The sequence below is a fragment of the Saimiri boliviensis genome, chromosome 1 (genome assembly GCF_048565385.1).
Source record: "Saimiri boliviensis isolate mSaiBol1 chromosome 1, mSaiBol1.pri, whole genome shotgun sequence".
Classification (NCBI taxonomy): domain Eukaryota; kingdom Metazoa; phylum Chordata; class Mammalia; order Primates; family Cebidae; genus Saimiri; species Saimiri boliviensis.
The window spans coordinates 99,027,704-99,041,224 of NC_133449.1; the positions used below are offsets into that span (position 1 = coordinate 99,027,704).

Below are 13,521 nucleotides of genomic sequence, written 5' to 3' on the forward strand. Positions count from 1 at the left end.
AGTGCTGGGATTACAGGCGTGAGCCACCGCGCCTGGCTGGCACTTGCACTTTTTCTCTGGGCATCCTGCTTTTTGTGTGCAGCTCCCAGGCTACCTACCCTTCAAGTGACTTTCCCTGATTTTTGTACCCAAGCCAAGTTCATGTGTATAGAAGATGGGATTTAACCACCTTCCTATTTGGGGGATATTTATGTTTTAATATAAACGTCATACGTCTATATAATGAGCCTGCTTAATCTAAGGAATACAAATAATATTGCAGCAAAATTCGGCACAGCCACAAACACAAGCTGGAGAGCTGCTGACCACGCACCGGCCCAGTTCAGGTCCACGCCTCTGAGTTCGAGTCTCCTTCCCTTTTCTGCATGTCTGGAATGCCACCGGGCACCCCAAGGCACAGCATGCGCGAGGCAGGGCCGTGGGACACACCAACCATCTGGCCTCTGGGAGGTAAGTGGGCATTTTGGTTCCCTCACAGTGCAAATATTAGACAAATTTGGTCAATGAATTAAAACCAAATTGTAGGTACTAGAGATTCTGGACTGTGGAGAGAGATTTTTGAAACACTGTTTTTATTTTAATGTGCAATGAAAAGAACTAAAACAACGGGAGTTGGCTGAGCATGGTTCATGCCTGTAATCCCAGCACTTTGGGAAGCCAAGGCGGGTGGATCACCTGTGGTCAGGAGTTCGAGACCAGCCTGACCAACAAGGTGAAACCCCGTCTCTACTAAAAATACCAAAATCAGCCTGGTGTGGTGGCATGTGCCTGTAATCCCAGCTTTGCAGGAGGTGGAGGCAGGAGAATCACTTGAACCCAGGAGGTGGAGGTTGCAGTGAGCCACGATCACGCCACTGCACTCCAGCCTGGGCAACAGAGCGAGGCTCCATCTCAAAACATAAAAACAAAAAAACAAAGATGGGAGTCTAATTAAATGTTCAACAAGCAGCAGCCCTCACAGAGCAGCAGTCCTCAGCGGGCAACATTTTAAGTCCTGCACAAATGCCTGGGTCACTCATTTTGGGCACGAAAGCATTTAGAGGTTCTGGAAACTGCTTGGGAATGACCTTAACAGCCTGGGGCTGGGTCCATGAACCACGGAAAGGTTACCCCCTGAAAACACTGCCATCCATGAAGAACAGGCGCTTTGGAAACCATTTGAGAACTGTCAATGGATTACTTTATTTCATATAAAAGTTACATTGAAAGAAGAGGTTGAAAAGTCAAGTATACTTGATTTGCACACACTTGCCAAGTCTCACAGGATTCAACCACTTGGATAAGTTTTTTACTGATAACAGGATATACATATTTAAAGCCTCACACTGAAGCCCAAACACATGTCCCACCCAGACAACAATGTGCAAATGAATATGCAAAACAGTCTCTGGAAACCCGCGTCTCCAGGATCTCGCATGGTCTATGCTTTGTCCCTCTGGCTGTGACACACTGCTTCCCCTACTGGCGCACACGCTTCCGCGGTGACCGAGTCCACTTCCAAACCCCCCACAGGCTTGCTCGCTTGGCTAGGACGGTGGCTCAGGTAGATCCCTTTGTGGTTTTGCATCAACAGTGGTAGAAGCCCTGATTCAGATGGGGTACAGAGTAACTAACTAAAAACAAACAGTTCACAGATGAACAGAAAGGCAAACAGTTCCCAGGAGGGAGACGCCAACTTCTCTCAGCATGGAGGGCAAGCTTAAAGGAAGACCCTCGGACCATGTCACAGATTGCTTCTTGATGCATCTGTCAAAAAATGTACAAACCAGGCAAGGTTAAGGCAAGTGCCCACGGAGGGGAGCTGTTGGCTTTCTGGCATAAGTTTAAGCTCCACACGAAGGATCCTATTTTATCACCTGTGCCGTGGGTAGAGAAAACATCAAAGCTAACAAAAAATGCAACGGCAGGGCGCCATCCTGACCATTCCCACCTGAGCGCGGCCTGCGTGGTGGCACAGTCGCCCCTGACAGGGCTGGCTGCCTCCTGGTCCCCTCACCTTCCCAGAGGTGCCCGAGGTCTGGAGCCTGCCTCTCCACTTGGAATGCCTCCCCTGCCCCACACACCGACAGGATGGAGCTGCCCAATGGATCAGGTCACTGAACTTCGGCCCTGCCCTTCCCCTGGAGCCATTTAGACACTGCTATATTTGGCTGGAACAAAAAAATCAGTTCCAAGGCCCTCAAGCACTCAAGATTTTTTTTTAAAAATTAAAGCAGGAGGGCAATGAAGGACCGCACAGGAACAACTGCTCTTTGGATCGAGATGTCCTCCAGAAGCAATACATTCATAGTAACCACGGGGAGGACCCCGCGGCCACTCCCCCTCTTCCCTGAAACGTCGGTTTCTAAAAAATAGCTTGTTTGCTGTACACAGCCGGAAATGTCACACTGCCTCAACAACACTGACAATTTTGATACACACATGCACACGCACACACACACGCAGACGCGCGCACACACAAACTTGCTGAGAGGGTCAAAGGATGTCTCTTCTGGGGCAGCGGGGAGTGTGCTGGAAGCCACCTTCACTGTTCAGTGCACAGATCTTTTGCAACTTCGGTGCAAAGCATCAGAGCTAATGGAGAGCAAAACGTCTTTCTATGGAAACGCCCTGCTGTGGTCCGGGGAGTGCACTGCTGAGGGGGGGTCAGCAGGAGCCCCCGGAAATGACTGCTCGGAGAATGCCTGTTCACTGGATTGACTGTTTTGTCTTCATGATTGGAAACAGCAGCTCAGTACACAGGATGTGAATAACCCATGTAATAACCCCAACGACTTCTTAAAAAATGCAAAGTGTTCTTAACAAAAATCCTAACTCTGCAGGAAGGCCGTGACATCTGGCTTCTTTGCGTAGCCACACACCTTTCCGACGTTGTACAGGTGGGGACTGAGCACCTCTTCCGGTGTGGAGAACCTGCCATCTGTGACTAGAAGTATATAAAACGCTGCTTGCTGCAAGCAGTTGGCTGTGTAGGTTCCAGTTGCCCTGCTGGTCACAGATGAGCTGCTGATCTCCTTCAGACCCCAAATAAATAAGCGGAAGTCTGTGAGCAAGTTCCAGCCTGCGGAACCAGGCCTCACACTGAGAACTCCGGGCTGCCTTTTCTGGGTCTCGTGGGCAGTCGCCTAAAGCGAAAGCCGACAAAGGGATTCATCCAGAGGAGTGAGGGGGGACCCCCAAAGACGGACTTCATCCCTTCCCATCGCAGCCTCCGCTCCCACGTGGGCTTCTCACTTTTCAATCGCTCAATTTCCTGGAAGCAGAAAGAAGAGCAAGTGGCAGCGGCTCCAGGAAGCTCGGCAGACCCCATGGAGCCTGCCAATCGCACTGTGTTCAAGCACAGTGTGGAACTCTCCTTCCCAGCTTCACCCCGATCCAGATGCCCATCCATGGCCTCTGTGAGCACAACCCCAGCTGCAGGCATCTGGCCAGCCCAGCCAAGCACCAACATTTTGCACCTGTCGGTTACTGTGTACAAACATTTATGGAGCGCCATTCCAAGCCTACAGAGCCACGCCCTGAAAGCAGTCAATTCCCTGAAATTCACTGACTGCGCTGGGAGCCGGGAGTCTGCCCGCCTCTGCCCACTCGCAAATCCATCTAAGCCTAGAACTCTGCACCGCGCAGAATGGAAGCAACAGCAAACACAGGGAAGGCTGAAGCTATCAAGACTGCCCCATTACTCTCCCGAGTCAGTCCACAGGCACCTGCTGTTAACATCAGGACTTCCATTTACTCAAGCTTCGACCACGTATTAAATATACACAGCTGAGAACAAAACTTACCGTCTCATCGTTGCATATGGAGTGGATCTGGGTGCCAAACATAACTGCAGTGAAAGTGAAAAACAGAAGACCCTCAAGGCACAGGAAGATCAACAGGATTACAGTTATTGGAGGTGAAAAATCACTGCATTCTGTGAACAAGAGGAAGCTGGTTATAACTGGCCCTGAACACCCAGAGTGGCACAATGTTTGGTTCAGAGAAGAACCCACTAAAGCCAGTCCCCGGCCAGCTTCCAGTGGGGAGGAGCTGTTCACTTTCTAAACGGGCACTTTCACTGTTCTCCAAGGAGCAGAGGAGGGCCACCCTTCCAAGCAAAAATTCACACCACCATTTCCCGGCCAGTGGCTTCAAAGGTTCTGTTTTCTGAGGTTTCCATTGACACTGTAGTTGTGTATTAAATAGCAACTGAGGCCCGACCAGAAGGGCTATGTGCCCCCATACCAGTGAGCAGTGCGCACAGGAGTCCACTCCCACGTTCCCTGGGGTGCAATGTCCAGACCTCTCTGTGCCTGTTTTCACGACACCTGCTTAGGGTCGGTACTCACAGGAACAATGCGAAGCCTGCTTTGAACACTGGCGAGCTAGCAGACCAGAAGACAGACACAAGCTTGGGGAAAACAACAGGAATTCCCCTCCAGTCTAAATACACTAACAAAATGGTGGTGTTAAAACTTAACTAAATTCTTTAAAATTCAATTCCTAAAATAACTGCAATGACTTCCTTGAAAATTGGAAACCTGGTTCTTCCTTTAAAGCCTCCCCTTTCACCCAGTAACAGCATGCACGGCCAGGAATGACGCAGGACACCCAGGGAACTTACCAGTCCATTGCCCTCGGACGCAGGAGATGAACTGCAACCCACAGAGGATCAGAGCGTGGACTGAAGACAGAGCTATATACATCTACAATGAGGGGGAGACTGCTTAGTCACTTTTTTACATTATTTTTAAGAAACAGAGTCTCCCTCTGTCACCCAGGCTGGAAAGCAGTGGTGTGGTCTCAGCTCACTGCAACCTCCACCTCCTGGGTTCAAGTGATTCTCCTGCCTCAGCCTCCCAAGTAGCTGGGACTACAGGCACCTGCCACCACACCTGGCTAATTCTTTTGCATTTTTAGTAGAAACAGGGTTTCACCATGTTGGCCAGGCTAGTCTGGAACTACTGACCTCGAGTGATCTGCCCGCTTTGGCCTCCCAAAGCACAGGCATGAGACAGCGTGCCTGGCCAGTTAGTAACGGAAACAATGCCATCTTCCTAGGAGCAGAGGCTGATGAAGCATCACATTTATACTTCCACCTTATTTGTCAGGGAAAAACGAGGGAAGGATGAAATTGCAGTAGTTGACATTTTCCTACCCAAGATCATATAACACCAAGTGGAATAATTTTATTAAAAAATACAGCTGGGCATGGTGGCTCACACCTGTAATCCCAGCACTTTGGGAGGCCAAGGCAGGCAAATCACTTGAGCTCAGGAGTTTGAGACCAGCCTGGGCAACATGGCAAAACTCTGTCTACTGAGGAAAAAAAAAAAATGGCTGGGCACAGTGGCTCATGCCTGTAATCCCAGCACACAGGGAGGCCAAGGCATGTGGATCACCTGAGGTAGGGAGTTCCAGACCAGCCTGAGAAACATGGAGAAACCCTATCTCTACTAAAAATATAAAACTAGGCTGGGCACGGTGGCTCACACCTGTAGTCCCAGCACTTTGGGAGGCCGAGACGGGTGGATCACAAGGTCAAGAGATCGAGACCATCCTGGTCAGCATGGTGAAACCCCGTCTCTACTAGAAATGAAAAAATTAGTTGGGCATGGTGGTGCACGCCTGTGGTCCCAGCTACTCGGGAGGCTGAGGCAGGAGAATTGCCTGAACCCAGGAGAAGGAGGTTGCGGTAAGACGAGATCGCGCCATTGCACTCCAGCCTGGGTAGCAAGAGCGAAACTCCATCTCAAAAAAAAATAACTAGATGGGCATGGTGGCGCCTGCCTGTAATCCCAGCTACTCAGGAGGCTGAGGCTGCGGTAAGCTGAGATCACGCCGTTGCACTCCAGCCTGGGCAACAAAAGCAAAACTCCATCTCAAAATAAACAAATAGGGAAATAAGCTCTAACAGAGTTTAGGAAGATTCCTATTCTTATTATTAATAAACAGTACTGATTGAGGACATCTGGGAGAGAATGAAACTACAGTGAAGACCTAAAATCATACAAGCAACATATTTATGTATTGGGACTACTGCCTACTCAGGACAGCACGGTATTATAACGTGAATCCTGGAGAAAAGGATGGAGAGAAACTGGTCTGACGTTGGTACCGATTTCCCTGCTCCAGGCAAGATGCACTTACAGAATGTCAAGTTCAATGTAAGTCACTACAAAAGTATTTTTACTTACAGTGAAGAGCACAAAAAATCTTTGATTCTTTTCTCCTACACAATTGTTCACCCACGGGCAGTGATGATCCATTTTCCTAATACATCTTTTGCAAATACTGAAAAGAAAAGTTGGATTTTCAGTATTCCATGCTCTGAGGAAACCAGAGTGACACAACCAAATAAAATCAAAGGTGGAGGAAATCAGAACACATATCCTAATACACCATGTGAAACAACCATATGCACTCACTATATTGCTTTAGGGTTTATCATTTTAATTAAATGTCTCCTGTTTCCTAAGGAAAATAGTCCATGACCCAACAGGAGGAGGCGAAAGACCATGCTGAGCCATACTTACGAGTTTTCACTCTCCCCCCACAAAACCGGATCATGGACACCTATCAGTAATGTTCCCAATTTTGCAAGCTTAAAAGTTACAACTCTATTTCAATAAACAAAAATTGAATGTTTACCTTTAGGGAAAGAAACATTCTTTGTTTCTTCAAATAATTTCTACCACTTAACCCATATTCACTGATGAATATGTATATTCACCTTGAATCATGCAACTATATACCCATGCTTTAAGTCATTCGCTCAAAATACGCTGTATGTCCAATTTTAAATAACTGATTGGATATCAATTACTTTTTAGTAATAGCTTGTACCAATTAATTACATCAAGCAGACATCTATGGCATCAGGTTTGCTCCAGGCAGACTTGCTATAGTAGAGTCAGCTTCTATTCATTGACCTGGGTTACCTGCCTGACCTCCACAGCACCTGACTTCCAAAACATTCCCAATTTATCTTGTTAATCAGATATACTGAAGTATAATTTATATGTCATAGGCCAGGCGAGGTGGCTCACACCTGTAATGCCAGCACTTTGGAAGGCTAAGGGAGGTAGATTACCTGAAGTAAGGAGTTCAAAACCAGCCTGGCCACAGTGGCAAAACCCCCGTCACTACTAAAATACAAAAATCAGCTGCGCGTGGTGGCGGGTGGGGGGGGGGGGGGGGGGGGGGGGGGCAGTAATCCCAGCTACTAGGAAGGCTGAGGCACAAGAAGCGCTTGAGTCCAAGAGGCAGTTTGCAATGAGCCAAGATTGCATCACTGCACTCAGCCTGGGCGACACAGCGAAACTCAGTGTCAAAAAAAAAAAAAATTACGTATCATAAAAGTTTACTCATTTGCATTGTACAACCCAATGATTTTTATGAGTTGTGAGACCATCACCATCTAATTTTAGAACATTTCGGCTGGGCACGGTGGGTCACACCTGTAACCCCAGCACTTCAGGAGGCTAAGGCAGGCAGATCACAAGGTCAGGAGTTCAAGACCAGCCTGGCCAACATGGTGAAACCCCATCTCTACTAAAATACAAAAAATTAGCTGGGCATGGTGGTGTGTGCCTGTAATCCCAGCTATGCAGGAGGCTGAGAGAGGAGAATCACTTGAACCTGGGCAACAGAGCAAGACTCTGTCTCAGAAAAAAAAAAAAAAAAAAACATTCCCACCACCCAAGAAACCTCAGCCCATCCACAGTCACCCCAGCTCAAGACAATCACCCATCTACTTCCTGATACCATTTCATCTGTCTTCACTTTGTGGCTAAACTATGTAGATATGAATCTGTTAAAGCTTTCACTCCAACCATAAAGCAGTCAGCAACCCCTACATCTGTTTCCTCCCACTGGAGGTCATCAATGGCACCCAGCTTATCCGAGCAGGGCACGACCCTTGGGAGAAGGTACTGTCTAGGTGCAACCACGCCCCAGCAGTTTCACAATACAGGGATGTGTGGCAACTATTTCAAGGAATAGAGAAATACACCCAAACTTTTGCACTTCAGCACGTGAAATCAATGGTCAGCCCCTCCAGGAGCAGACAAAGGAGTCAGGAGCTGGCACATCTCGGGGAGGCAGATAAAATGCAACCAAGACCAGCAGGGGTGAGGCGTGAGGGCCAGGAAGGCTGCATGAGCCAGGCAGATAACTGACTGTGGGTTTTTAAAAATACAGTAACGTGTTTGAGAGCACACCAAATAAAATTAAAAAAAAAAAATAAAGAGAGCACGTCCAAAAGCGCCTGGCCTCTGCACTGCACCACCACCCTACGTGAGAACAAAAGTGAACGTACACAGCCCCTCTGCTGGCTGGAGCACCCCAGAGCAGGAGTGAGGGAAAGGTTCTGAGCCCTTCTCCTGGCCCCACACAGGATGTGCCCAGGGCTGTGAGCACACATGTGCTGGCCTGTGGCATGTGTGTCAGGAACAAAGGCGGGAACCTCAGCACCTCATCTGGCTGTCATGCCACAGCAAATCCCTTGGGAAGGAGGGGATCCCCATGTCCATACTGGTTCCCAGCTCCCAAAAAGACTCTAGGGCACTGGCCCTTTACTCAGCTCCCTACCCAAAAAAGAGACGCCGAGGGGCCAGCCTGTGAATGCTGCCAGGTGCTGGGGCCGTACCTGCAGTGGTGGGCGCGCTCAGGTTTAATACAGCAGCACTTGGGGCACTTGTAGATCACCTCCCCGGGCTTCAGCTGCAGGCTCTCCATGTATTCTTTTGTAGCGTTTCCTTTGGGTACCGCCCCCTACCGTATAAGAAGAATGTATTTTAGTTGGGGAAAAGGAAAGTGGTTTTTTTGTTTTTTTTTTTGTTTGTTTTTGAGACAGTCTCACTCTGTCACCAGGCGCCAGGCTGGAGTGCAGTGGTGCGACCTCAGCTCACTGCAACCTCTGCCTCCCAGGTTCAAACAATTCTCCTGCCTCAGCCTCCCAAGGAGCTGGGACTACAGGCACCTTAATTTTACGAGCCATGCATGCACTTTCCACAGCAGCAGCAAATGTGATACGATGTGGCACGATATCCTTCTGGAAAGCGGCCACCCAAACACTACCCCAGTTTTTGGTCATTTACGACGTTACCCAGGAAAGGCACTTCAAAGGGGTAACCAGGTATATACTGGGTGATCCTCAGGGACCTGAGACTGCTAGGATTTTAGGCACTTGCTGGGTCCAGGGCTTCATTTGGGCTCTCAGAACCCTGGGCAGACAGTGAAACTCTCACAGGTATGGTCTCATGGGGGCTTCAAGGCCATCCACCTGAGGCCCTGAGTCTATTACCTACATTTTCATTGTGAGCCTTTTGAGCTGTGATTTGGCAGAAGCAGAGACCATATGTAGAGGAAGTGTGCATGTGTGCACCATTTCAAAGGGCCTTGCCAGGATATGCCCACAACAACTGCTGCAGGGGCTGGAGCACTGTTTGCCCCGCACCCCTGGGGCACTCTTCTTCCCACCAAAACAAACCTTCCAGGTAACGGAGCACCTTGCTCAGCCCTCAGTTCCAACTTTAGCCATTTTTGAGAGGTTTTTTCCTAAAATACTTCTTGAATGTTTCCCACCCATCTTCTTGTAGGACTGACCACAGGCTCCTCCCTCCTACCCCAAATGTCCAGCTGCCTCCCTTCAGAGGTGCTTCCTGATTGGCTACTGCCTCTCCCAGTGCCCCTGCCCACATCCCACTTCCAGTCTGCCGTGGTGAGACAAAGCAGCCACGTAGGCCTGAGCAAAGCACTCTCAACCACCCCATCCCACGCTTCCTGTCCTTTCTCCATTGCTCTCCACCTTCACCCCAGCTCCCTGCGATGCATTCTGGATCCCCAGGCCTAAGAGGCAGGTAAGAACGGGGCCAGGCCTGTGGATCTGCCTCCTAACTTATGGAAAATGCTGGGAACAAGGAGCATGTCAAAACCCAGTACAGGGACGTAAACTGCAAACTCCAGTTACAGAACAAACAACTGTGTTTCTTCAACTTAAAAAATCCCAAGGTGGAGAGGGCATGGTGGCTCAAGCCTGTAATCCCAGCACTTTGAGAGGCCAAGGTGGGTAGATGACCTGAGGTCAGGAGTTCGAGACCAGTCTGACCAACATAGAGAAACCCTATGGTGGTGCATTCCTGTAATCCCAGCTACTCGGGAGGCTGAGGCAGGAGAAGCACTTGAACCTACCTGGGAGGCGGAGGTTGCAGTGAGCCATGATCGCGCCATTGCACTCCAGCCTGGGCAAGAAGAGCGAAACTCCATCTCCAAAAAAAAAATCCCAAGGAAAACAAAAAGATTGCAGGGACCACCGAGATTAATTAAAATAGATGTTAAGAGACACATAAACCAATCACATTGCGTGGCTCCTTATTTGGACCCTGATTCAAGGGAAAAAATTATAAAAGAATTGAGACAGGCTAGGCTTGGTGGCTTATGCCTGTAATCCTAGCACTTTGGGAAGCCGAGGGAGGCAGATTGCTTGAGGTCAGGAGTTCAAGACCAGCCTGGCCAACATGGTGAAACCCCGTCTCTTCTCAAAATACAAAAATTAGCTTGGCATGGTGGTGCCTGTAATCCCAGCTACTAGGGAAGCTGAGATGACAGAACTGCTTGAACCCAGAAGGCAAAGGTCGCAGTGAGCCAAGATCATGCTACTGTACCACTCCAGCCTGGGCAACAGAGTGAGATTCCATCTCAAAAAAAAAAAAAAAAAGAAAAAGAAATGAGACAAGTGAGAAAATCTGAACTCCAACAGGATAGCTAGTATTAAGTATTACATTGCTTTACATGAGCTACCAGTATTGAGGTTATGTTTTTAAAAAGACGCCCCCCCTTCCCCCCCCTTTTTTTTTTTTGGAGACAGAGTCTCGCTCTATCACCAGGCTAGAGTGCAGTGGCCCAATCCTGGCTCACTGCAACTTCCGTTTTCCGGTTTCAAGCAATTCTCCTGCCTCAGCCTCCCGAGAGGCTGGGACTACAAGCACGTACCACCACCATGCCCAGCTAATTTTTTGTACTTTTAGTAGAGACGGGGCTTCACCATGTTGGCCAGGATTGTCTCAATCTCCTGACCTCATCATCCGCCCACCTCAGCCTTCCAAAGTGCTGGGATTACAGGCGTGAGCCACTGCGCACAGCCTAAAAAGGCCCCTTTTAAAAGATACACATATTTACAAATGAAACAAAAGAATGAGTGAACTTTGGGCGGGTTATCTGGGGAGGAGAACGGCGTGGGCCAGGCCACCACTGACAGCGAGTGAGGTGGTGACAAGCTCAACACTGAGTGGTCTTTTCTTTCCACTGTGCACATTTGAAATTTCCCATAAGAAGTGAAATTTGAAAGGCTGGGGCTTTGGAAACAGACAGTTTGGTTCAAATCCCAGCCTGGCCTCTTACTGGCAGCGAGGCCTCGTGTTCTCACGCAGATATTCCGCCTACGTCCCAGCTCTGCTGTGAGGGTGGAAGGGAAGCATGCTTTTGGCAGAGCTCCTGGACAGCAGCCACAGCCCCACGAAGGGCACCTCCAGAAGGCACCCGCACGGCTGCTGAAAAGGCTCATGGGCATCAGCCGGGCTTGCTCTGAAGACACAGGCTACATCCAGGTGAAGGGGTACAGGACCCGGGACTGTAGGGAGCATTCCTCCCTCCCAGCCTTCTAACAATCTCCAGAGTTAAGCCTGGGATCCACGTCTCATCCTTCCACAGCAGGGTTTGCTGCTCTATCAATAGAGTATGCCTCTGACCATCAAATGCCATGGACCCCATCTTCCCCTTCACTCCTCACTCAAAGCACCAATGACTTTCCTCAGGTGTCAATACAAACCCAAGCCAATCCCAGTGAGGAATGCCCAGTCCTGTTAGTTTAGGAAAATGACATGAAATCCCACTGGGGTATCTGCCCCAACCTCTCAACTGTTCAGTTCAGAGGTGATGTGATGGTTCTAGTTCAGCCCGGACTGGACCCTGGCAGGGTAAGGATATGATCTGTGGAGACAAGAAATCAACTCCCCACTGGGAGGATAGACTCAATGCCTGACCCTGCTGGGCCACACCCACTCTCCCCTTCAGAACAGTAGATCTGGATGTTGGTGACAGCCGCCCCACCTGCTCTGGGGACTTCCCTTCTTCACTGGGCAGCAGGAAAGCCAGAACCTGGAGGAACAGACAAAGCCTGAGGGCAGCTGTCAGCCTCTCCCCTCTGTCCACCATCCACTCCGCAGCCTGCCAGCAGCCAGGGGCGTCCTTGCCCTGGGCTCCGCATCCTCCCCCTTCCTCAGTTTCACTGACCACGACGCCCAGTGGTTTCTGTTACTTGCCACCAGAGTCTTAATACGTGACATGGGTGAAACAGTGACATCCAAATAGGCAAAGAACTCAAGCAGACATTCCTCAAAGAAGACACACAAATGGCCAACAAGCACATGAGATGATGCTCAACACTGCTGGTCATTAGGGAGACACACAGCAAAGCCACAGTGAGACAGCACGTCACAAAAGAAGGGCAGTAACATGCCAAAGGTGTGCACACATTGTGGTGGTGGGAATGTAAAATGGTGTGGACATGCTGGTGTTTTGGGTTTTTTATCATTCCCTTCCCCACAAGAAGTTTCTTTTTCTTTTTTTCCCCCAGTGGGGACACTTTAGAGACTACTTGGCAGTTCCACAAATGTTAAACATAGAGTCACCATATGTTCCAGCAACTCCACTCCTAGGTATATACCCAGAGAAATGAAACATCCGTCCACACAGACACTTGTACACGGATGCTCAGAGCAGCATGATTCATAACAGCCGAAAACCGGAACTCGCCCAAATGCCCAGCAACTAATGATGGCTCTAAGCAAGATGGGTCAACCCAGAGCATGGATTATTATTCAGCCCTAAAACAAAATGAAGCACTGATCATGCCACAACACAGATGGATGCTGAAGACACGATGCCTAGTGAAAGCCGGCCTCAAAAGGCCACAGATTCGATGACATGAAATTCCCTTGTCAGGCAAACCCCACAGAGACAGAAAGCAGACGAGTGGTTGCCAGGGGCAGAGGCTGGGGGGGTTGGAGACTGGGAAGTGATGGCTAAGCGGGGGGTGGGGTTCCTTTCTGAGGTGATAAAAATGTCCTAAACTGACAGGGTCATGGGTGGATACTGTGGATGCGTAAGCACCACAAAACCTCGCACTTACAAGGATGAACTTCGTGCTATGTGAATTAAATCTCATTCAAAACATCCCTGACATCCAAGATCTCCAGCCTCTCTCTCACAACGTTCCACTCAACATTCTCTGCAGTGATACAAGCAAAAGAAATCTGCCCATCAGGGCAGCAGCATGGCCTGCACACACCTTCTACCCCTACTTCCTGGCCACCGCCAGCTCTCTGGGCTTCTGGGGCCTTTTCCCCAGAAGCAGGGGCGGGGTGGGATCAGGAGCTGGGCTGCTGAGTAGCTGAAGAGGAGGAAGGAGCAGGTGCACTTGTCGGCATGAGGAGCAAACTGCTTAGGAGTCCAAGCTGGGCTGCCCCTCCCCATGTC

General features: G+C 49.4%; 1 protein-coding gene across 9 annotated transcripts in view; it reads right to left on the reverse strand.

Annotated features, from left to right (window-relative positions):
- Positions 1–1,157: 1,157 nt before the first annotated feature.
- Positions 1,158–13,521, reverse strand: part of ZDHHC7 (zDHHC palmitoyltransferase 7) — a 40,681-nt gene continuing 28,317 nt past the window's right edge. For 8 of the 9 annotated variants that reach the window (XM_074400899.1, XM_074400910.1, XM_074400929.1 and 5 more), the window contains 6 exons: positions 12,094–12,141; positions 8,633–8,757; positions 6,180–6,276; positions 4,607–4,688; positions 3,786–3,916; positions 1,158–3,253 (listed from right to left, as the gene is read on the reverse strand). In XM_074400899.1, coding sequence (XP_074257000.1) covers positions 3,077–3,253; positions 3,786–3,916; positions 4,607–4,688; positions 6,180–6,276; positions 8,633–8,757; positions 12,094–12,141 — 660 coding nt within the window. In that variant the 3' untranslated portion in view covers positions 1,158–3,076. The remainder of the gene's footprint in view (positions 3,254–3,785; positions 3,917–4,606; positions 4,689–6,179; positions 6,277–8,632; positions 8,758–12,093; positions 12,142–13,521) is intronic. The other variant, XM_003922813.3, reaches the window with a different exon arrangement.